This window comes from Mobula birostris, chromosome 4, assembly GCF_030028105.1.
Source record: "Mobula birostris isolate sMobBir1 chromosome 4, sMobBir1.hap1, whole genome shotgun sequence".
In the NCBI taxonomy this organism is placed as follows: domain Eukaryota; kingdom Metazoa; phylum Chordata; class Chondrichthyes; order Myliobatiformes; family Myliobatidae; genus Mobula; species Mobula birostris.
The window spans coordinates 37,132,376-37,158,548 of NC_092373.1; the positions used below are offsets into that span (position 1 = coordinate 37,132,376).

Sequence of the window (26,173 nt, forward strand, 5' to 3'; positions counted from 1 at the left end):
AGACCACCTTTCTGGCCTACACACACAAAATGGTGGGGGAGCTCAGCAGGCCAGGCAGCATTCAGAGAAAAGCATAGATCACTGAGGGGGAGCAGTGAGAGAGGGTTTCACTGAGCTCCCATCGAAGGGAAGATTTAAACTTCTTCAGCATAGGCATCCCTGGAAGAGACTTCACAGTGTAGTAGTCCAATCACAAACAAGAGAAAATCTGAAGGTGCTGGAAATGCAAGCAACATACACAAAAGGCTGGAGGAATTCGGCAGGCCAGGCAGCATCCTTGGAATAGAATAGATTACAGAGGGGAGCAGCGAGAGAGGGTTTCACTGAACTCGCATCGAAGGGAAAATTTCCCTTCTTTCTTTTAAGCTCTCCAATTAGGCCTCCTGAGTCCCAGAACATTGTTGGTATTAGTCAAAATAACCAGTGGTTTTCCTTTGATTGTAACAGTGATTACTTCACTGGTCATTCCACTCTCCTCCATTCCCCATCTCCATCTACAGTTCTACCTAGCCCCACTTTAAATTTGTGCACTGTAACTTCACCATTCACCTGCTCCCCAACATGGCTTGTGGCAATTATTTGCCAACGGTTTAATGCAGAAGGCAGAACCTTCCCACAAACTGACTCTAATCTATACTCTTATCTTTATATGGCTTGTTCTAGTAATAACAATTTCAAATAATAAAGTAATGATTCCAGTCTAACAGATGTCCAGAAAATGGTTATATACGTATGTTTATTGTCTAGGAAAACAAATGGCTACAATTATGTAGTTAAGAACAAAAGTAAAACTTGGCACTGCCTATGAATAGAAAAAAAATCAGATAGCAGACTGTAGTGTTGCCACAAAGGCATTTACACTTTTAAAAGCCTTGCTATCCCATTAATTTTCTGAGAGACAATGAAGCACACACAGTGGGGTAGAGGCTAGGCATGCACCCATACACACACCAGATAAAAATAGTTCTTATCCATTCAAATTTACATGTCTCTTTAAGAGTACTGTTAATCACATTCAAGCATTACAACCCTTCAGATCTACTGCTTTCCTGGTGTATACGACGAATAAACTCTTCTCAGGCTTCCAGTCAGATACAGGTATTGATTATAACCGATATTTTGAAGACAAACTCTGTGACCTTCATCAGGAATGATCATCCCTGAAAATGGCAGAGTTTGTCAACGAAACATCGGTTACAATCGATACCTGTACCCAGCTGAAAGCCTGAGAAGAGTTTATTCATTACAATACTTACTTCATTAGCTCTAAAAATTAATTTTTATGGGAATCGCATTCCTTTAAAATTTTAATCATGGGTAGTGATTTTACAAAACGTATAGGTATGTAGACGCTTACTTTGTGCCACTTCTATGTCTAATAATCCCAGAGTCAATGTCGAATACTATTTACCATTGACTACAAAATCCAAAGGAGAATCTGATATTTATTCAATTTAAGAGCCATGTTTAATATTTAAAATGTTATAAACATGATTTGATTTGCCAAATACTAGATAAATAGTTTAACTTCAGCTTCAAACATGCTAACTGTTATTAATCTCTTCAGTCTGAGCAATAATAATCTCTCAACTGGAAGCTGGGAGGCGTTGGTCTCTGTACTTCTGATAAACCAAACACTGCAGGAACTGAATCTGAGCAACAATAGAGTGGGTGAAGCAGGACTGAAGATATTGTCTGCAGCACTGAAGGATTCACACTGCAAGTTACAAAAGTTGGGGTATGTCCTTATTGTGCATGATCATCACAAACATTCAAATATTACTCTCTGGCAACATTAATTTATGAATTAATTTTGCATGGGAGAGAAAAAATGGGCAAGACAACCTAACGGCAAAATCCATTGCAACACATACAAAATTCGTTGGTCGTAATTCAGTTAGTTGATGGCTGACCTGACAAGTGCATGAATATCAGGGATTCTTGATATTACTTACTTTAATCACCACTCTTGAAGGGACTTACCTCAGTGACTTGGCTACTCTACACTCATTCCCTTTACTCTGAAACCTCAGCTTCAAACTCTGTGCCATACGTAGCTGCTGCTCACTGTTAATTGTCTGTGGTTGTTTGGGGAAAAATAAAATTCCAAACACTGGAAATCTTTTTTAAAAGAAGCACTCAGCTGGTCAGGCAGCATCTGAGAAAAGAGGAACAGAGTTGATATTTTAAGTCAAAGACACTTGGTTAAAACATTTTGAAGGACGAACTTTAGATTATGAGAACACTCAGTCCTCTTTTATTGTCATTTAGAAATGCATACATACATTAAGAAATGATACAATGTTTCTCAGGAGTGATATCACAGAAAACAAGACAGACCAAAGACTAACACTGACAAAACCACATCATTATAACATATAGTTACAACAGTGCAAAGCAATACCATAATTTGATGAAGAACAGTCCATAGGCACAATAAAAAAAAATAGTCTCAAAGTCCCGAGTTGATCAACTCCTGAGTCCCCGATAGCAGGCAGCAAAAGGGAGAAACTCCCTGCCATAAACCTCCAGGCACTGTCAACTTGCCGATACAGGTGTCCCCTGCTTTTCGAACGTTCGCTTTACGAAACCTCACTGTTATGAAAGACCTACATTAGTTACCTGTTTTCGCTAACAGAAGGTATTTTCACTGTTACAAAAAAAGGCAGCGCACGGGAAAAGCAGCAACGATAAAAGGCAGCGCGCACCCCAAATAGCTGCTCTCCCCCGGATTCGGAATGGCATTCTCGCCGGCATTGCTTAAACACGTGCCTGTGAGCAGCCGTTTGCAAGATGAGTTCTAAGGTATCGGAAAAGCCTAAAAGAGCTCATAAGGGTGTTACACTTAGAGTAAAACTAGACATAATTAAGCATTTCGATCATGGTGAACGAAGTAAGGACAAAGTGAGTTTGGCTTGTGGAAGTTGACGAAGATGATGTTGAAGAGGTTTTGGCATCCCATGACCAAGAACTCATAGATGGAGAGCTGATGCAATTGGAAGAGAAAAGGATAACAATCGAAACCGAATGATAATGATAAAGTATGACTTTAATTTTGAAAGGGTACGTCGGTTTAGGGCTTATTTGCAAGATGGTTTGAGCCCTTACAAAGAACTGTATGATAGAAAAATGCGCGAGGCTCAGCAGTCAAGCATACTCTACTGTCGTATTTCAAGCCTTCCACATCAGATGATGAATCTCGACCTTCGACTTCGAGGCGGGCAGTCATAGATGACACCCCCGTGTCCCACCACCCCAACCCCCAGGCCGCGGACAGATACCGATTCGCGGAAAATGCAGCAGTAACCGGGAGGCACTCAGCACATCTTTAAGAAAAAAGCCAAAATAAACATGTTAATTAATTAGGTGCCGCCCAGCACGTAATTGTCTGCCCAGATCAGAGGCGATGCAATCAGCAGTCGCCTCTGATCTGAGCCAACATTTACGTGCCGGGCGGCACCTAATTAATTAGCTTGTTTATTTTGGCTTTTTTCTTAAAGATGTGCTGTGCGCATCCCGGCTTCCGCTGTACCCCTGCATTCTTCGTGGATTGGTATTGGTTCGCGGCCTGGAGGGTGAGGACCACTGCACCACCCCAACCTACGACGACTCAGCCTAACACACCATCATCAGTGTGCTCTGCACTGTCTTCCGGATTCCGTAAATGATACTACACTGTACATACATTATTTCTACTTTATATCGGCTGTGTATCTTTACGTGTTATTTGGTATGATTTGGCAGCTTCATAGCTTAAAGGTTACTGGAGAGCGCTTGCGCCGTGTTTCTGCAGAGAGTGTTTGCATGAGATTTTCGCTACGGAGAACAGTTCAGGCAATGATTGTGGAAAAGTATTTCTACTTTATATAGGTCGTGTATTTATCATATCATTCCTGCTTTTACTATATGTTACTGTTATTTTAGGTTTTATGTGTTATTTGGTATGATTTGGTAGGTTATTTTTGGGTCTGTGAACGCTCACAAAATTTTCCCATATAAATAAATGGTAATAGCTTCTTCACTTTACGACATTCCGGCTTACGAACCGTTTCATAGGAACGCTCTACCTTCAGATGGCGGGGGAAACCTGCACCTTGGAAGCAGCCGACCACAGCCGACCCTGAGTCCATCCGTCCGAAAACTCCGAGCTTCCGAGCAGCCTCTCCGATACAGCCTCCCGAGCGCCTTCGACCTCTCCCCAGCCGCTGAAACACGCAAAGCCGAGGATTTCAGGGCCTTCAGCTCCAGAGATTCTGGTTACCACACAGTAGCAGTGGTAGCAAAGCAGACATTTCAGAAGTTTTCCAGATGTTCCGCTGTACTCTCACATCTGTCTCCATCAAATCAGGACTGTGCACGGTCCCCTACTTGACAAATAACAGATATTCATCACCGAAGTGGCCACGCGCATTGTCGTCGTGCCGCCATCTTCTCCCCCCTCCCGAGAGGATCTTCAACCTGGAATTTTAACCCATCCCTGCCTAGCCTGTCTTTCTCTTTCCTTTCTGAGACAAGTAAATGTAACCATCTAGAGAACAAGGAGCTGAGAGTAGGTAAATCTTGAAAGCACAAGTATTATCATATGATCTTGCACCAAAAATACAATCTTAGTGTACCACAATCTTAGTGATCTGTGCAGATCAACCTGGGTGACGTGGCACTGAAGTGCAGGAATAGTTGAATTTCAAGGGAATATTAGCCAGCTTGGTAGAGATACAGTTAATATCCTAGCCATGTTTCAGTTGGCCCAGATGAAAGATGATACAGTTGTCATCTGAAATAAGTCTGTGCTGTGGAAGTATCTTAGTTGCCAATACAGCTGTTGACAATACTATGTGTACCTTCATAACCATCTGAAACATCGCACTTGTTAAAAGTGCAATCATATTTGTCTGTGAGCTGCCTAGCTCATACCTCTGGTCATTAGCAGGATGGTGATCAGGCCTGAACCAGTAGCAGGTATCCCTGGAATTCATCAGCCAAGTGATGTTCCCATATTTCACACTCCAAAAAATTGGGCTGATTTGAATTTCAAGCTATCGTTTGCTTTGCATAATTGTAATTCTCTGCTTTGTATTCACAGAAAACATTAATTAAGTAAAATAATACAAAAAACAGTAATTAATATCTGCTCCATATTAACTTACTGTACTCAGGCTGAATAGTACTTCTACATTTGATTTTGGAATGATGGGCTCTTATCAAGAGGAGACTGGAGTGGAAGTACTCTGCAATGTGCTAAGAGATCCCAGATGCACTTTGAAAAGTTTGGAGTAAGTTGCAAATATTCATCATTTGTTGACAACTTAATCTTATTTATTCCCACCAAGTAGTTTCAAAAGGAGACTTGTGGCTTAGCTATCATTGTAACCCATTAATATTATTCTGCACATATTTATAACTTCTATCCATTGACATCATATCCATGATGGGGATATCAACACATTAGGAAGAGTTGAATAGCATTTTCAATCAATAACACTTGATCAGATGCACATGCACTAGAAAATATTGTGAATTAAGATAATTTTCTGGAATTCAATTACCAGGAATATTTCAATCATTGTCAATTTACAGTCTGCACTTTAATGTTGTTTGCTGATTTATAACACGATTTCCTTTTCTGATTTACAGGTTGGCCAGCAATTCTTTGTCACAGAAAAACTATAAAGAACTTGCTTCTGCCATCAGAATGAATCACACACTGACCCATCTGGATCTCAGTTCCAACGTTATTCAAGATACAGGCATAAATGCATTATCTGTGGCACTGATGGACCCAAGCTGCTCAATACAATCATTGCAGTAAGTAACAATACAGAAGGCATTAATTTCCATTGTTATAATCATTACAAGCATTAATTACCAATGCTATAGTTAAGACACTAGTCAGGTCGCACTTAGAATATTGTCAACAGTTTTGGGCCCCCTATCTCAGAAAGGATGTGTTATCATTGGAGAGAGTCCAGAGAAGGTACACGAGGACGATTCCAGGAATGAAGGGGTTAACATATAAGGAGTGTTTGGCAGCTTTGGGCCTGTACTCACTGGAATTTAGAAGAACGTCGGGGCATCTCATTGAAACCTACTGAATGTTGAAAGTACGAAATAGGGTGGATGTGGAGAGAATGTTTCCTATGGTGGGGGTATCCAGAACTGAAGGGCACAGCCTCAAAATAGAGGGGCGACCTTTGAGAACAGAGGTAAGGAGGAACTTTTTTTAGCCAGATAGTAGTAAATCTGTGGAATGCTCTGCCACAGACTGTGGTGGAGGCCAAGTCCGTGCGTATATTTAAGGCGGAAATTGATTGTTTCCTGATCGGCCAGGGCATTGAAGGATATGGCGAGAAAGCAGGCATATGGGGTTGAGTGTATGAGGATCAGCCATGATGGAATAGCAGAGCAGACTCAATGGGCTGAATGGCCTAATTCTCCCCTTTTGTCTTATGGTCTCGTGGTTATTTATCACAAATCCTCCCCAGGCTATGGCAGGGCTCTGTTGCTGTGAACTGTTCATAACTGGACAGTTCACAAGTCGGAAATGCAGCAGTGACCCAAGCTCCCTGGTGGCAGATAAATCCTGCAGCCCAACAACAAATGGAAAAATCCATCCTCCTGCTGCCTGAACACTCATTTGTACGTGCAGGCCGTATGCAATTCAGCCCTGCGTAACAGAGGTAGGAGTTGCACTTCACAGGGATTGCAGTGACATCGATGCAGTATGTGCAGCAGCAGAGTCCTAAACAGTATTTTGATGCATTAGCATGGCACTTTGTTGATAATGGACCCAGTGAGGGATGGTTACGTGATAAAGAGCATACAAGAAAAACAGAAGCAGCAATTTTCCATTTTTAATGGTTCTAATATGTCTCACAATAGGGGTTAATGTCAAAGTAAAGTTTATTATCAAAGTATATATCACAAAACACTACTTTGAGATCCATTTTTTGTTGGCATTTACAGGAGAATAACAAAATACAATGGAATTAATTAAAAGCTATATGTAAACCAACAACCAATGAGTGAAAGGAGAACAATGGTGCAAGTAGATGGGTGATAGATAGATTATACTGAGAAGGAGTTGCAGAGTCCTTGAAAGTGAGTTTGTAGGTTGTGGAATCAGTTCAGATATAAGGTGAGTGAGTGATGTACCATAGCTGGGGAGATTGAGCACCCATAATTCTAAAGGAATGTGAAAAGCTTTTTAAAAGAGGAATAAGAAATACTAGTGACCTGAGAAGAAAATCAATTTTTAGAGGCTTGACAATGAGGCAGCTGTAAGGAATATAGCACTGCTATGATAAAGCGATTAAAGACCAGCCTTGCTTGTCACCTGTATAATGAGATCACAATCAAAAGATCAAAACTCAGATCAAACATTGCAACTGGGAAATGGTGTCACACATTGAGTGGATTGGGAAACTTCTCAAAGAAATGTTTTTTTATCGGGTACTTCCTTACTTGATTAATGCCAAAGAGAAATTAGTGCTACCCAGCACACCCAAAAGAAGATGAAAGTTGTATCTCCCTCAGGCAAATTCTTAACTTAAGGATGGAAAAAGTTTCAAATGTAATGTGATGGAAGTTAATGGGAATTCGATAAGAGGGGTTGTAAGTTATTAAGCTGTAAGACAAGTAGGTGTTGGGAATGATCAATAGTTGATGTAGGTTGGTATACGGGTGTGTGCATTATGAACAATTTGAAGATAATGCATAGAAAGGCAAGCATGAATACATAGAGAATAATTGAGTATAGTGACAATAAAATTGTGGATGTGGTTTCAGCAGCAAACTCGGATGAAGGATAAGTAACATTGCACATCTAGTTCATGGCGATGAATAGGGAGTAATGACAGGTGAACAGCAGCAATAGAGCATACAATTATGGATAGGGCGTGTGGCAATGGACAGCGTACTGTTTTGAAGTTGATAGTAAGATAATGGATAGGATTTAGAAGCAGGATATAGAGCAGTGTAACACTCATGCAATGATGGTTATGATGGAGGAATGGATGTACAGCAAAGAAAAAAAACCTGCATTGATGGATGGAGGGTTAAGACAGCATGCATATCAACATATGGGTCAGTGTTGGATTTATGGGAGTAGATGGATAATACTGAATTGGACATGCAATTGTGTGTAGACTGCATGAGTAAGGTACCTACTGTAGCAATGGACAGGGTGTGCAAGACATAGTGCATTGGGATCGGTGTACAATTGGTAGGTTAAGTGTAGGGGTAGGCTGTCTGGTGAAAGATATAATTTAGGATGGTGATGGTTACCAGATTAAGGTGCACATCTGTGAGTTTATTATTCATAGGATATGGGCAGACTGTAAGTCAATAGGAACATATAAGAAGTAGAGATAAGATGTGATGGTAGACATAAGGATTGGATGTACAGAAATAGATGTGTAGGCTATTAAGATGGAGTGGGGTATAAGATTAGCATGTATGACATTAGATAGGGTATTACCATCGAGTGTCTGGTGATGGGCTCAGGGTTTGATACTTGTTCTGAAATTTGTTTCTCCATTCTCTATGGTCAGGTTCTGAATAAATGAATCCCAAACAAAAAAGAGAGAAGAGAGTAGAATTAATAGACCAGTCAACAGAGATGCCTTTTGTTCATCAAATAAATATTAATTATCCATTGCTGATACTACATGTATAAAGCTTGTGTGAATTTGGTATAGACTTCTGCCATTTTTTTCTTGCAGGATTACTAATACAAAACTGACATCTACTTGTTGTGAGAAACTTGCCACGGTGTTAGTCACAAACCAGATGCTCCGAGAACTAGATCTAGGCATGAATAAACTGGGTGATTCAGGTGCTCATGCACTGTCTGCTGCACTGAAGAACCCGCACTGCAAACTGGAAAATCTGGGGTATGTACCTCTCTGTCATTTCAAGCAACTTTTATTTCTATGGATAAAAACATCATTAGAAGCCAATGCATAATTTTGTAAAAGTGCCCTGGAGATGGTTTAGCAGGCAACTGCAAGGTTAGGAAATAACAAGGTTGGTTTTAACTGATCCTTCGCACATCTCAGTTATCTCCACTCTACCCAGTTATGGTTCAGATGGGCAGATAAACTTAAAGCCCTCTTCCGCATCTATAATTGACCTTAAGTCAGAATTAAGCCTATTTGCAAAAGCAAGTTTAACCATGTCATCTTGTTTTGTCTACTGGCCTGCTAATCGCTGTGAAATCTGCCAATCAGCCAATATAGTACATGGATCACTGGGAAGCCACCTTATCTGATATGGTTGGTAAGTTACTTTGCAGCATACATGAGGTTTAGGAAGCAAATATTGACACACGCAGACCATTATTGTTGATGTCATCTAGAAATAGTTGCCTCAAAACTGCACCCCCTAAAAGGTACATAAAAATTACTTTGCACACACCATGTCTGGTGGAGGTTCTTCATATTTTTCATTCACAGAAAAGCACAGATCTAATGCTGCTCCAAATCATCAGCAGGAAGTGTGCTTGATGTTTGGTTCCCTCATTTTGTCTATCAGTAGACTGGCTGTGGAAGCTGAATTACTGCAGTAGGCTTTTGCGGCAGAGATTGCCTCTGAGCTTTGCTTGTATTATGAGGGCATGCCTCGCAGTGACTCAAAGCTGCTTAAAGATGGGAAGGGAGGCCAGTGAAGAATGTGGGTAGTGAAGGATATGTAACCCTTCCTCCACCATATTCTCCCTTCTTTCTCCAGTAGCCTTTTGTATATCTACAGTGACTGCCATGGAGAGAGACTTGAAAGCTAAAACCCATTTCCCGTGATCTCCAGAAGTGAAGATGCATATTGCCCTTTTGTGGGGAACCATACTAACGACTTTATAGAGATAAATTTAAGCAATATAGAGCTCTTATAGAGCTTCCAGGCCGTTTATTATGACTAAACACAACATATATTTAGTCCATCAAAGTGGGTGAAATCTTACCCCATGTTATCCATTTGTTAAAGAGTTTTCAAAGATAACTTGTATTTTCAAATGAGTGTTGGCCAGGACTCAAAGATGGATTTCATTGAGGGATACATATTTTTCTTTCTACTCAGCCTAACAGCCTCAAAGTAACTTGCTTCTTCTAGGCCAGGTGCAGCTGAGCTTAATATAACTGTTAGAAACTTTGGTTTTAAGACCACATAACATAGAAGCAGAATTTAGCTATTTGGCCCATCAAATCTGCTCCGCCATTCAATCATGGTTGACTTATTTTCCCTCTCAACGTCATTCTCTTGACTTTACCCATCAACCATCAACCTGGGCTTTACATATCCAAAGACCTGGCCTCCACAGCCATCTGTGGCAATGAATTCCACAGATACATCATCATCTGGATAAAGAAATTCCTCCTCGTCCCTGGTCTAAAGGGACATCCTCCTATTCTGAGGATGTGCCCTCTAGACCTAGACTCTCCCACGATAGGAAACATACTCTCCACATCCACTCTATCTACGCATTAGATCCCCCCTCCCTCATTCTTATTGCCTCAAATATTATCGATCTGCCCTATTGAAAATGACCTCGACTTTATAAAGTTTAGAACATAAGGCCATATGACGATAAGACATAACAGCAGAATTAGGCCATTCGGCCAACTGAGTCTGCACCACTATTCCATCACAGTTTAGAAAATACTTCTGAAATTTTAAACCAAATAAATTGCTGGAATCAGTTAGTTCACAATACAATTTTACGTAATTAAAAATTATAACTTTTTCTTATAAATATTAAGATATGGTTGGTTGTGATCGTAATCTACTGTAAATCCAAAACAATCACACAATCAGAAAGCTTGTTCATAAAATTTTCTGCTTAGAGTTCTTAAAATGAATTTGACAATAGCAGAGCCGAAGTATAACTCAGTCGATGTGTGTCAACTAAGCTGAACACGCTTTCAGCCCTAACCAGTGATTGAAGGGTATAAACTTGTTACTGATTGATATCTCTTGGATCTGCTTCAGTTCATCAAGCACTTGCACTCCTGGTTTAGCTGAAAAATATAGGAGGCTGAAGGATTTTGGCTTTGAAGTTTCTGCATTTACCAGTTGTTCACAGGCCCAAGTGCATGAGAAGGCACTCCTTTTCAGTTTCCTTTTGCAGTTCTTCCTGGGAGAATAAGAAGGGGGCCTCCAAAGGGGGGCAAACGGGACGAGGAAAGGAGAAGAGCTCTCTACAGAGGGCCATACCATCCAAGTTTATTGAAGAGCATTTCTCCCCACACAAATTTTAGCAAGGAATTAAACATGAGGTGAATGTGCACTGACATATGTTCACAGCTCCGACCAGTTTCAGAGAAAACAAGGGCTACCATACAATTGCATTTTAATAGTCAAGCATTCTCCAGTAGTTCTAGCTTCCCATTTAGAAAGCACCTCTTTAGTTGGATGACTCAAATTTGCCTACATTAAAACCTGTTTGGAAAATTTTTGTCTACTTGTTTAACCTATTCATTTTCTCCATAATTAACTGCTTTAGGACTCACTGCATATAATGATGTTTATCTTTCTTTACTGTCACACTTAGGAACATGGCTTTCTATCTTATTCTCCAAACAACTCATAAGTATGGTGAATGCTTAAGTCCCCACACAACTGGCCACATCTTACCCACTCTTCTCCATTGTTCTTACTCTGTCTCCTGTCATTTGCCCAACTTTCTGGTCAAGTCATGACACCTGCGTGCAGTTCCACGATTCACGAAAGCATAGAGGCAAAGGAGGTTTATAAAACAGGAGAAGGCTGAGTCAAAGAACAAGCTACCCAACCTAAACCCAACCTCCAGCACAAGCAATGTATCCCTGCACATCATGCACGTTCTAGTACAGAGCTTTGCCTCCTGATTTTTCATTCCCCACCAAGGAAATTCCCCATTTATCCTTCATAATATTATGCACCTCAATTAAGATTCCTCTCAGCCTCCTCTGTTTTAAAGAAAGCAGCCCTAGCTTTTTTAGTTTTATCCTCGTAAATGCAACCTTTCAATTCTGGCAACATCCTTGTGAATCTTTTCTGTGTTCTCACCAGTGCAAAGACTTGCTTCCTTTAATGCATTGAACTACACTATCAGGGCCAGACTTTAGGCAGGGCTAGGCTGGGCTGCAGCCCAGGGGCCAGAGCTGCAGAAGGGCCCAAAAATAGGTAGCTATCATCATGGCGGACAAAAAAAAATAAGAGAGTGGAGCACAGAAAAGAAAAAAGAAACAAGACAAAGAGGACCGTGAGAAAGAAGCATTAAAAAAGACATTGAAATTGACAGCAACACACACAAAATGCTGGTGAACGCAGCAGGCCAGGCAGCATCTACAGGAAGAGGTACAGTCGACATTTCGGGCTGAGACCCTTCGTCAGGACTAACTGAAAGAAGAGATAGTAAGAGATTTGAGAGGGGGAGGGGGAGATCCGAAATGATAGGAGAAGACAGGAGGGGAGGGATGGAGCTAAGAGCTGGACAGTTGATTGGCAAAAGAGTTACAAGGCTGGAGAAGGGAGAGGATCATGGGACGGGAGGCCTAGGGAGAAAGAAAGGGGGAGGGGAACCCAGAGGAAGATGGAGCAGGTAAGGAGTTATAGTGAGAGGGACAGAGGAAGAAAAAAGAGAGAGAAAAAAAGGGGAAAAAATTTAAAAAACAATAAATTAATAAATAAGGGATGAGGTACGAAGGGGAGGAGGGGCATTAGCGGAAAAGTTTGAGAAGTCAATGTTCATGCCATCAGGTTGGAGGCTACCCAGACGGAATATAAGGTGTTGTTCCTCCAACCTGAGTGTGGCTTCATCTTTACAGTACAGGAGGCCGTGTATAGGCATATCAGAATGGGAATGGGATGTGGAATTAAAATGTGTGGCCACTGGGAGATCCTGCTTTCTCTGGCGGACAGAGCGTAGGCGTTCAGTGAAACATGCTCCCAGCCTGCGTCGGGTCTCGCCAATATATAGAAGGCCACATCGGGAGCACCGGACGCAGTATATCACCCCAGTCGACTCACAGGTGAAGTGTTGCCTCACCTGGGAGGACTGTCTGGGGCCCTGAATGGTGGTGAGGGAGCAAGTGTAAGGGCATGTGTAGCACTTGTTCTGCTTACAAGGATAAGTGCCGGGAGGGAAATCAGTGGGAAGGGATGGGGGGGAACAAATGGACAAGAGAGTCGCGTAGGGAGCGATCCCTGCAGAATGCAGAAAGGGGGGGGGGAGGGTAAGATGTGATTGGTGGTGGGATCCCGTTAGAGGTGGCGGAAGTTACGGAGAATTATATGTTGGACCCAGAGGCTGGTGGGGTGGTAGTATATGTTGGATCCACAAACCTGCCTGTCCAGGTAGACCCATTGTCTCAGTTTGCTCCTGCCCCACCAAACTCATTTCTGCATACCTCGACACTGTTTTATCCCCCCTTGTTCAATCCCTTTCCACCTATGTTCGTGACACTTCTCATGCTCTGAAATTTTTCAATGATTTTAAGTTCCCTGGCCCCCACCGCTTTATTTTCACCATGGATGTCCAGTCCCTATAAACCTCCATCCCCCATCAGGAAGGTCTCAAAGCTCTCTGCTTCTTTTTGGATTCCAGACCTAACCAGTTTCCCTCTACCACAACTCTCCTCTGTCTAGCAGAATTAGTTCTTACTCTTAATAATTTCTCCTTTGGCTCCTCCCACTTCCTCCAAACTAAAGGTGTAGCCGTGGGCACCTGTATGGGTCCCAGCTATGCCTGCCTTTTTGTTGGCTTTGTGGAACAATCCATATTCCAAGCCTATACTGGTATCTGTCCCCCACTTTTCCTTCACTACATCAGTGACTGCATTGGCGCTGCTTCCTGCATGCATGCTGAGCTCGTTGACTTCATTAACTTTGCCTCCAACTTTCACCCTGCCCTCAAGTTTACCTGGACCATTTCTGACACCTCCCTCCCCTTTCTTGATCTTTCTGTGTCTATCTCTGGAGACAGCTTATCTACTGATGTCTACGATAAGACTACGGACTCTCACAGCTACCTGGACTATTCCTCTTCTCACCCTGTCTCTTGCAAAAATGCCATCCCCTTCTCGCAATTCCTCCGTCTCCGCTGCATCTGCTCTCAGGATAAGGGTTTTCATTTCAGGACAAAGAAGATGTCTTCTTTTTTTTTAAGAAAGGGGCTTTTGAGACCCAAGCTAAACTATGTCTCCAACAGTCTCACAAGTGTACAAAGAAGACACCCAATGACAAAGAAAACGTAAAGCCTTTCTGGGGGAATCCACAACACCTGATGTTGGTTTGTCAGCCAGAGAAAAATTCTCAGCTACTGTTTTTTTGGTCATGATGGATCAATTACTTGCAGAAATTGATTGCAGATTTGCATCATACAATGACCTTAACAACACATTTGGCATCCTAAACAATATCCCTTCTCTCTCTGTACAAGATCTGCACAAGAGAGCATCTGATCTCCAAAGCAGATATTCAGCTGACCTGGAGTTAGACTTTGTGGAGGAGATTGTCTATTTCAGAGAATTTGTAAGTGGCAAAGATATTTCATCCACAACAGAGCTTTTATGCTTCCTCAGAGAAAAAAACTTGCAGGTTATCTTCCCAAATATAAGCATTGCTTTGAGGCTTTACCTGACTCTCCCTGTCACAAGTGCAAGTGGTGAGCGATCTTTCTCCAAGCTCAAGCTAGTGAAGAATAGGCTCAGATCCACAGTGGGACAGGACAAGCTGAATCATCTTACTCTGATGTCACTTGAAAGTGATCTTGTTCGGAAATTGGATCTTAGTGATCTGATCAAGGACTTTGCTGCGAAGAAATCCAGAAGAACTAGGCTTTAATTTTGAAAAACAAGCACCTGACTTTGTAAATATCTAGGCTTGTGTGTCAGTGCTGTTCCTGTTTTTGTGGCAATAGGTTAATAGTCGACTGTTTACAAACCTAGTAAGTAATAAGTGGTCTTTACTCTGCAAGCCACACAGCACAGTAATAGGTTAGTGTGTGCTAGAACTCATTTTTCAAAAAGATTGTTGGAGTATTGTCAAGTTTCCTAGTTTGCCATCGTGCCATCTCTCTTGGCCTTTTTGTCTCCCATTTCCATTTTACTTTCTCAGAACACATGGTTGAGAAAAATACGTAGATAAAAATGCTTCGGCATCGTTTGAGAAATAAGGTCTATGCTATGTGCAGCAATAGCTAAATAAAGATTTAAGACTGGGTACATCATACTTCGTCCCCCTCATAACTTTACTAAGCCAACTAAGCCTAGGTCAATTTTTGAGTGCTTTAGATGCTGTCCTTCAAACTAAGAATCTGCAATACTTTCTGTCCTCCCTCTTAAGGCCTGTAAGTTTATAGCCTACGTGTTGTACTAAACCAAAGTCTTGGTCCACAGCTTTGATATTTAGACCAGTACGACCTTTGCTCTTGTTCTTGCCCTTTTTTTGCTTGGTACAGCAGCGTTTTTACTGTGTCGGCAGGGGCCCATCAGGGCCTCCAGCCCAGGGGCCCTGGCCCCACTAAATCCGGCCCTGCACACTATAATAAAGCTAACTCCTATAACATTTCAACATTACCTACTGCTGTTACATTCTTTGGCATGGGCAATAAAGGAATGGTTTCTATGTTATTTTAATCAAGTTATTGACAGTTTATGAAGCAGTAAACATCTATAGTTATACTGGCAACCTGTAAGAAAATCAGACGATAGTGCTAGACATGTTCTAATAAGTTTTACAGTTTATTTAAACTTCGATGAACTTCGAAATGATGTAATAGTGTGAAATGACCTTTAAATGAAAGAAGCTATTAAATTTTAAATAAGTAAATGAGCTATTTAGCTTATAATAATTAAAAATAAATGAATTAATGTTTTAATGAAATAGTAGATAAAGTAATGTCAAAATTATAATGTGCTCTAGACATTCTTTCAGAATAATGACTGGTCTCTAGTTTCTGTAGGCTGTATAGCTTATATTCAAGAGCAGAGGTATTCAGTTGCTAATTATATAGTAGGGTAACCCAGGGCAGTAACAATTGAAAGCTCTTTATGAACTAGATAGTGAGATGCTGATCTCCCTGCCCTATTTCTCAGTGTGAATAGAAGTGTTGTAGAATCAAAGGAGTACTCAAGGATCATAATTTTCCAGTCAGCCCTAATTTAGGTATCAGCCCAAGTGGGCAGACAGAATTCAAATTAAAAAACATTAGAACCTGGCACATTTTTTGTCAGATTGAGCACTGCTTTCTTAACTTTATAAATCCACCTATAAATCACACCGGGAACATTACAGAAATTTATCACTTACAACTATATTCAAAGAAACACGCACCTGCTCACTTCAAATTGCCAGAAAGTTTAGAAGACAACTTGCTCATATTTCATGGTCATGTTTTGACAAAGAATCTGTGATTTTTCCTGTAATAAACATAAGACAAGACCATAACACATAGGAGCAGAGTGAGGTCATTCGGCCCTTCGAATCTGCTCTGCAATTCCATCATGGCTGATTCATTATCCCTCTGAACTCCATTCTCCTGCCTTCTCCTCTAACCTTTGACACTGCTGACTAATCAAGAACCTATCAACCTCGGCTTTAAATATGCCCAAAGACCTGGCCTCCACAGTCATCTGTGAAATAAATTCCACAGATTCACCAGCTTCTGGCTAAAGAAAGTCCTCTGTTCTAGAGGGACATCCTTCTATTCTGAGGGTGTGCCCTCTGGTCTTGGACTCCCCCACCATAGAAAAATCCTCTCCGTGTCCACTCTATCTAGGCCTTTCAATATTCAATAGGTTTCAATGAGATATCCCTCCCCACCCTCTCATTCTTCTAAACTTCATTCTTCTTAGTTGGAGAATCTTCTAGTAGCCATGTCTTGATGCACTGTTGTATTCTGGAAAAGCTTGGCAGTTCTTGTCAATCCAGTGAGAGAAAGAGCTTTCACTGGTGGGAGGTAACATCAGCAGAAACGGGAGGACCCCAATGTACAGAACCTCAGTTGCAGCAGCTATATAATGTAGCAAAGTGCATGAAATTGGCTGAACAATTTTGAAGCTGACTGCTTGTGAGAAATTTATCCTTTCTGCAAAACAATCAATTGTATTTAGTTGCAAAGCATCACGGCCCTCGGAAAGATGCAAGGAAAGTTTATTAAAACATCTTGAAAATGTGAGAATATGTAAGATGAGACTGTTCTTATCTGGGATCATTCTTAATGGAATATAGTTTGGACAGTTGTTTAATAAAGGTGTTCAGAAATATGTCAGGAGAAACAGTTACCACCGACAGGAGGATCAACAACAAAAGTATAGGCATTTAAGAAAATTAGGAGATAAACTAGAGAAGTAAAAGGAAGCCCATGTAATAATTGTTTTTTTTGGCAAGCACTCCTCAAAAGATGTTTCAGAGGGAAAATGGGTGCAAGCGAAGAGGAAGATTTTACAAGGCAAAGTGAAGGAGTGCAGGAATGGAACTTAATGGATCACACTCTCAGAAAGATGTCAGGCCACAATAAACTAAATAACTTCACTTGGTGCTTCATGGTCTGAGCTTGCAGCCCCCATGAGCAGCACTAAATCCAATAAACAGTGGCATGAGACTGTTGTACACTTGTACAGCAACAGGAAAACAGATTATTATCTGAATGGTGGCCGATTAGGAAAAGGGGAGGTGCAACGAGACCTGGGTGTCATTGTACACCAGTCATTGAAAGTGGGCATGCAGGTACAGCAGGCGGTGAAAAAGGCGAATGGTATGCTGGCATTTATAGCAAGAGGATTCGAGTACAGGAGCAGGGAGGTTCTACTGCAGTTGTACAAGGCCTTGGTGAGACCACACCTGGAGTATTATGTGCGGTTTTTGTCCCCTAATCTGAGGAAAGACATTCTTACCATAGAGGGAGTACAAAGAAGGTTCACCAGATTGATTCCTGGGATGGCAGGACTTTCATATGATGAAAGATTGGATCGACTAGGATTATACTCTCTGGAATTTAGAAGATTGAGGGGGGATCTGATTGAAGTGCATAAAATTCTAAAGGGATTGGACAGGCTAGATGCAAGAAGATTGTTCCCGATGTTGGGGAAATCCAGAACGAGGGGTCACAGTTTGAGGATAAAGGGGAAGCCTTTTAGGACCGAGATGAGGAAAAACTACTTCACACAGAGAGTGGTGAATCTGTGGAATCCTCTGCCACAGGAAACAGTTGAGGCCAGTTCATTGGCTATATTTAAGAGGGAGTTAGATATGGCCCTTGTGGCTAAAGGGATCAGGGGTATGGAGAGAAGGCAGGTACAGGGTTCTGAGTTGGATGATCAGCCATGATCGTACTGAATGGTGGTGCAGGCTCGAAGGGCTGAATGGCCTACTCCTGCACCTATTTTCTATGTTTCTATGTATCTGAAATTCAGTACTAGTGAATTTGATAGAATTAATTTCTGAGGGAGAGTTGAACCTATTATCGCTACTTAGCAAGTTTAGGTCTGCAAAGGAATTTTGTAGTTTTTTTTTGATTCTATGAAGCCTTCATGTCAACTTTAGGCTGATTGGAATTTTCTCCCCTTCCACTAGCAGTGGGTGACATGGTGGAACAGCAGTTATTATGAACACAGTTCACAGCTGTATTAACCCAAGTTCAATCCTGACTTCAGGTGTTGCCTTGGTACAGTCAGCAACTTCTCCCCACGACAATGTGGACTTTTACCAAGAGCTCCAGTTTTATCCCAAATTCCAAAGCTGAAATGGCTCCTTAAATTATCCCTTAGTATAGGAGTGTGGCAGAAGAATCAAAGGGGAGCAAGTGGGCACGTGAAGGAAATTGAGTTGCAGGGAAATAAGTTGGGGGGGGTGGTGTTGGACTGGGGGGAGCTGCTCTTTCAGGAGCCAATAGTGAGCTAAATGGAATCTTTCCAAGCCATAGATCTGGGCACTCTACATGTGTCATTTCTAGTTCACGTGGTTTTTATGGCAGTGGTTTTTACAGAGCTCGTAAATCTGTAGATGTGAGAACTATTTTGCAGTACTGAACAGGGGCATTAACTATGACTGGTACAGCAACAGAATCTGACAGGAATCCCAATCTAATCTCAGAGTGTGATTCACTTGCACAGTTGTATGGGGTGAGGAAATTGAGAAGTGAAGTAGACCAGAGAAAGAAACCACCAACTCCATTATAGTCACCCTTAATAACTTAAATCGGGAAAATAGCCTTGTGCTTCGGCATTTATCCGAACATAAGCTTCAATTCGGTTTTCTTTTGGTTTTTGATCTCTAGGTTAAAGCGAACACTCCTCACTGATGGATGCAGCTACGGGCTAATGGCAGCACTCAGTACAACCCAAAAAATAACTCATCTTGATTTAAGTGAAAACTCATTTACTGATTGTTCCCTAAGCAATATCAGCAGCTTGATTCTGACTTGTAGCAACCTGATGGTCATAAGGTGAGTTTGAAATCTATTTACTACTTCTACTTAATAATTGAAATCAGTTTAAATTTTTAAGATGCTAGACAAAGGAACTTATGCCAATGCACTCAGTTATATTTTTGCATAGTGGAATTTTACTTTTAAAAACTGAAAGTAAATTGATATAAGGCCAGAATTTCTAACACAAAAGGCCGTATCTCGTTGGACACTCTCATCACCAGGGACCACCATCTGTAAGGGACACGCACCAGCATTTATTTGGTTTGGATATGAACAACTTAGTATTCAAACTCCTCAACTTCTTCATCCCCAGTTGACATCTTGATCACAGAAGAAGTCTGTCCCAAATCTCTCTTGAAATAAGGTGAAACAAGGGGTTTAGGCTCGATGTCTGCCATTACTGAATCAGACAGTTTTTGTATACATTCAGTGGCCTCTCAGAGTACTCCTGCACACCTGTTCATTAATGCAATTATCTAAACAGCCAATCATGCGGCAGCAACTCAACGCATAAAAGCATGCAGACAGGGTCAATAGACTAATTTTTTCTTCAGACCAAACATCAGAATGGGAAAGAAATGTGATCTAAGTGACTTTGACCATGGAATGATACTTGGTGCCAGGTGGGGTGGTTTGAGTACAGTATCACAGAAACTGCTGATCTCCTGGGATTTTCACATACAACTGTCTCTAGAGTTTGCAGAAAATGATGCAAAAAAAACCAGAAAACATCTAGTGAGTGGCATTTCTGTGGGCAAAAAAAAAAATGTTCGTTTAATGAGCGAGGTCAGGGTAGAATGGCCAGACTAGTTCAAGCTGACAGGAAGGCAGGAAGAAAGACGAGGAGGGGGGGGACCCAGAGGATGGGCAAGAGGTACATTCAGAGGGACAGAGGGAGAAAAAGGAGAGTGAGAGAAAGAAAGAACGGCCTCCTCTACTGTAAAGATGAAGCCACACTCAGGTTGGAGGAACAACACCTTATATTCCGTCTGGGTAGCCTCCAACCTGATGGCATTAACATCGACTTCTCTAACTTCCGCTAATGCCCCACCTCCCCCTCGTACCCCATCTGTTACTTATTTTATGCACACATTCTTTCTCTCACTCTCCTTTTTCTCCCTCTGTCCCTCTGAATGTACCTCTTGCCCATCCTCTGGGTCCCCCCCCCCGTCTTTCTTCCCGAACCTCCTGTCCCATGATCCTCTCGTATCCCCTTTTGCCTATCACCTGCCCAGCTCTTGGCTCTATCCCTCCCCCTCCTGTCTTCTCCTATCATTTTGGATCTCCCCCTCCCCCTCCAACTTTCAAATCCCTTACTCACTCTTCCTTCAGTTAGTCCTGACGAAGGGTCTCGGCCTGAAACGTTGACTGCACCGCTTCCTACAGATGCTGCCTGGCCTGCTGCGTTCACCAGCAACTTTGATGTGTGTTACTCCATATATGTGTGGTCTGACCATATAACCATATAACAATAACAGCACGGAAATAGGCTATTTCCACCCTTCTAGTCCGTGCAGAACTCTTGCTCTCACCTAGTCCCAATGACCTGCACTCATCCCATAACCCTCCATTCCTTTCCTGTCCATACAGCTATCCAATTTAACTTTAAATGACAACATTGAACCTGCCTCAACCACTCCTGCTGGAAGCTCGTTCCACACAGCTACCACTCTCTGAGTAAAGAAGTTCCCCCTTATGTTACCCCTAAACTTTTGCCCTTTAACTCTCAACTCATGTCCTCTTGTTTGAATCTCCCTCATTCTCAATGGAAAAAGCCTATCCACGTCAACTCTATCTATCCCCCTCATAATTTTAAATACCTCTATCAAGTCCCCCCTCAACTTTCTACGCTCCAAAGAATAAAGACCCAACTTGTTCAACCTTTCTCTGTAACTTAGGTGATGAAACCCAGGTAACATTCTAGTAAATCTTCTCTGTACTCTCTCTATTTTGTTGGCATCTTTCCTATAATTTGGTGACCAGAACTGTACACAATACTCCAAATTTGGGCTTACCAATGCCTTGTGCAATTTCAACATTACATCCCAACTCCTATACTCAATGCTCTGATTTATAAAGGCCAGCATACCAAAAGCTTTCTTCACCACCCTATCCACATGAGATTCCACCTTCAGGGAACTATGCACCATTATTCCTAGATCCCTCTGTTCTACTGCATTCTTCAATGTCCTACCATTTACCATGTATGTCCTATTTTGATTAGTCCTACCAAAATGTAGCACCTCACATTTATCGGCATTAAACTCCATCTGCCATCTTTCAGCCCACCCTTCTAACTGGCCTAAATCTCTCTGCAAGCTTTGAAAACCTACTTCATTATCCACAACTCCACCTATCTTAGTATCATCTGCATACTTACAAATCCAATTTACCACCCCATCATCTAAATCATTAATATATATGACAAACAACATTGGTCCCAGTACAGATCCCTGAGGCACACCACTAGTCACCGGCCTCCAATCTGACAAACAGTTATCCACCACTACTCTCTGGCATCTCCCATCCAGCCACTGTTGAATCCATTTTACTACGTCAATATTAATACCTAATGATTGAACCTTCCTAACTAACCTTCCGTATTGAACCTTGTCAAAGGCCTTACTGAAGTCCATATAGACAACATCCACCGCCTTACCCTTGTCAACTTTCCTAGTAACCTCTTCAAAAAATTCAATAAGATTTGTCAAACATGACTTTTCATGCACAAATCCATGTTGACTGTTCCTAATCAGATCCTGTCTATCCAGATAATTATATATACCATCTCTAAGAATACTTTCCAACAATTTACCCTCTGCTGACATTCAAACTCACAGGCCGATAATTGCTAGGTTTACTCTTAGAACCCTTTTTAAACAATGGAACAACATGAGCAATACCAATGCCTTATAAAGCCTCAGCATGACATCCTTGCTCAAATATTCAAAACGAATACTAACATTGCATTTCTCTTCCTTACCACTGACTCCACCTACAAGTTAACCTTTTGGGAATCCTGCACAAGGACTCCCAAGACCCTTTGCACCTCTGATTTTTTTAATTGTCTCTCTATTTAGAAATTAGCCTACATGTTTTGTCCTTCTACCAAAGTACGTGACAATATATTTCCCTACACTATATTATACATGCCACTTCTTTGCCCATTCCTCCAAACTGTAGGGTGATCTACATCTTATTATGATCACTGCCTCCTTAAGTTCTTTTACCTTAAGCTCCCTAATCATACCCGTTTCGTTACACAGCACCCAATTCAGAATTTCCTTTCCCCTAGTTGACTCAACCACAAACCATCTTGTAGGCAAGTACAAATTCCCTCTCTTGGGATCCAGAACCAACATGATTTTCCCAAGCTTCCTGCATATTGAAATCCCTGATGACTATTGTAATATTGCCATTTTTACATGCCTTTTCTAGATCCTGTTGCAATTTGTATCTCACATCCAGGCTATTGTTCAGGGGCCTGTGTGTAACTCTATTCGGGGTCTTTTTACCATTGCAGCTTCTTAACTCTACCCACAAGAATTCTATATCTCCCAATCCTATATCACCCCTTTCTAAGGATTTGATTTCATTTTTTACTAACAGAGCCACCTCCTCCCTTCTGCCTACCTGCCTGTCCTTTTGAGACAAGGAGTATTCTTGGATGTTAAGTTCCCAACTATGATCATCTTTCAGCCACGTCTCAGTGATGCCCACTACGTTGTACCATCCCATCTCTAACTGTGCCACACAATCATCTATCTTATTCTGTATACTGCATGCATTCAAATATAACATTTTCAGTCCTGCTTTCATCACCATTTTTGATTTTGCCCTCATGATACCCTTCATCTCATCCCACTGACTGCATTTGCCCTATCATCCGGCTGTCCTTCCTCACAATCTCACTACACCCTGCATCTACTTGTATACCCACTGCCCCATCCTCAGCCCTATCACACAGTTTCCCATACCCCTGCCAAATTAGTTTAAACCCTCCCCAACAGCTCCAGCAAATCTGCCAACATGGCCCCTCTCATCTTCAAGTGTAACTTGCCCTTTTTGAGTAAGTCATACCTTCCCCATAAGAGATCCCAATGACCCTGAATTCTGAAACCCTGTATCAAGTCCTCAGCCATGCATTCATTTGTCAGATCATTTTATTCTTACCCTCACTGACGCATGGTACAGGTAGCAACCCAGAGATTACTACCCTGAGGAGAACAATGGGGTACAGTTATAAAGCTGTGTGACCATAATCGTAATGTTGTCCTATTTCTGGGCGTTTTAGTACCCTTGGAGAAAATTGACCTGGGTTTCTGATCAAGCACGAGAGAATCTGCAGATGCGCCAAATCAATGCAACACACACAAAATGCTGGAGGAACTCAGAAGGCCAGGCAGCATTCAAGGAAAAGAGTAAACGGTTGAAGTCTTGGGTCAAGACCCCTCATCAGGGCTCAAAAAAAGAGATGAGAAGTCAGATAAAGGGTCTCCACCCAAAACTTCAACTGTTTACTCTTTTTCAGAGATGGTGCCTGGCCTGCTGAGTTCCACCAGCATTTTGTGTGTGTTGCCAAGTTTTTGTTGATAATTTTGTTTATCCTTCTTACCTTTGCCATTGGCATTTATAATATTGACAATAGTGTAGCAACAATTATTAAAAACAGTGCAACAATGATATTGATAGTAATGCGACAATGATATTTACAATAGTGTAACAATGATTTTAAAATAGTGTAGCAATGATATCGACATTAGTGCAAAAATTATATTGGCATTAGTGCAACAATTATGTTGACAATATTGTAACAATGATATTGACAATAGTGTAACAATGATAGTGACAATACTGTAACAATGATATTGACAATACTGTGACAATGATACTGACAATACTGCAACAATGATATTGACAATTGATAACAGTACGACAATGATCTTAACAATAGTGCAACAAGCAACATTTGTTTTCAGTCACATTGAACCAAAATTTGGTAATCCCTCTTTACACAGAACTCTAAGTTATTTTCAAATTCCCATATTCATTCCGACATGTCTGTCCATGGCCTCCTCTACTGCTGTGATAAGGCCACCCTCAGGTTGGAGGAGCAACACCTTCTATTCTGACTGGGTAGCCTCCAACCTGATGGCATGAACATCAATTCATCATTTCCCATTTCCATTTCCTTCTCTTACCTTATCTCCTTACCTGTCCATCACTCCCCTCTGGTGCTCCTCCCCCTTCCTTCTACCCTCTCCTATCAGATTTCCCCTTCTCCAGTCCTTTATCTCTTTCACCAATCACCTTCCCAGCTCTTTACTTCAACCTTCCCCCTCTCCCGGTTTCACCTATCACCTACTATCTTACACGTCTTCCTCCCCTCCCCCCACCTTCTTACTCTGACTTCTCAACTCTTTTTTTTGAGTCCTGATGAAGGGTCTTGGCCCAAAACGTTAGCTGTTTACTGTTTTCCATAGTTCCTGCCTGGGCTGCTGAATTCCTTCCGCACTTTGCGTGTATTATTTTGATTTCGGCATCTGCAGATTTTCTCTTGTTTGTTCTTCCAGCTCAATTCTCCTGAAGCTGTGAAACTTAAAGGACTAACACAAACTTTGACCTCCTGTGTATCAAACATTGATTCACACATATGCATGAACTGGAAGTCAAAGTCTTGTTTACACTTAACTTCCAGCATCAGTGTATTCCTGGCAGCAGCTGCTATCTCTCCATCATCTCACAGTTTTCTTCATGCAGGTGCACTGCAAGGTTAACCACTCGTTACTCACACAGAGTATGACACAGCCACCTTTCATCCAGTGGTGAGAACAAGTAGAGAAGACATGGGGATATGTGCCCATTGCAACGTGCATGAACTTGCTGGCATGGAAAGTCTGCTCTCCTGTAGTATTAATCTATTTAGAGTCCTCACTAGCATCATGTCCAGATTATCTTCATGTCTCTCCTGCAGGCACTGTTCTTCATCAGTTTCCCTGACCTCTGGGAACAATCTCTTATCCACCTCCTATCATGCAGCACTTATTTGTAAAGTAGCAACTCTCCACTGTAGCTGGAAGAGTGCTACTTGTATTTTAGAACGACACTTAAGAGCTGGCTACAAATGTCACTCAAGAGATAAGAAGCTGAAGACTTGAAAACTGTGCCATTTAGAAATTGACCTGGTGGAGAAACACAGCAATGCTCCTCTGTAACTTTATAATTGAAACTCATGATCTTTATTGAACTTTCACAAACAGCTTTAAGGTCATCCATAATAACATTAAAAGCTAATGAATTCAACTTAATGTTTGTAGATTTAGAGTGGAGTGTAGAATGTAGTCACAAAGAGTAGATGTAATTGTGCTATTTTCTTCCAAAATATACGGCTCATCGGTTTTCTTGCAACATTTCTCTTTGGTGTAGGCTGGAGGAAAACCAGTTCACTACAAATGGACAGCTGGCCATAAAGAAACTGAATCTGAAGAAACCAGATATTGAGATTGTTGTAGGCGGAAATGTAAAACATTTTGGAACATTTCTTTAAGTTATGATATTTTTATATCCTTAGTAATTATTTCAATAATTCCTTTACGTCTGAAAACATCTTAGATATATTTCATGTTACTGACTAGTGCTGAAATATTTGAATGGGACCCATTCCACAGACTGACATGTCTATACAAATTTGATACCAACAATCTCATCGATTTAGAACAGATTTTCGAGTGCCTTGTATATCATCAGCTGAAATAGCAGAGCTGACAT

The 26,173-nt window shown here is 41.4% G+C and overlaps 1 protein-coding gene across 1 annotated transcript in view; it reads left to right on the top strand.

The window, feature by feature from the left end:
* LOC140197014 (NACHT, LRR and PYD domains-containing protein 3-like) overlaps nucleotides 1-25,952 on the top strand; it is a 48,336-nt gene extending 22,384 nt beyond the window's left edge. The window contains exons 5-9 of the mRNA XM_072256947.1: nucleotides 1,568-1,738; nucleotides 5,635-5,805; nucleotides 8,721-8,891; nucleotides 19,253-19,420; nucleotides 25,832-25,952. Of these exons, the coding sequence (XP_072113048.1) occupies nucleotides 1,568-1,738; nucleotides 5,635-5,805; nucleotides 8,721-8,891; nucleotides 19,253-19,420; nucleotides 25,832-25,952 (802 nt within the window). The remainder of the gene's footprint in view (nucleotides 1-1,567; nucleotides 1,739-5,634; nucleotides 5,806-8,720; nucleotides 8,892-19,252; nucleotides 19,421-25,831) is intronic.
* Nucleotides 25,953-26,173: the final 221 nt, after the last annotated feature.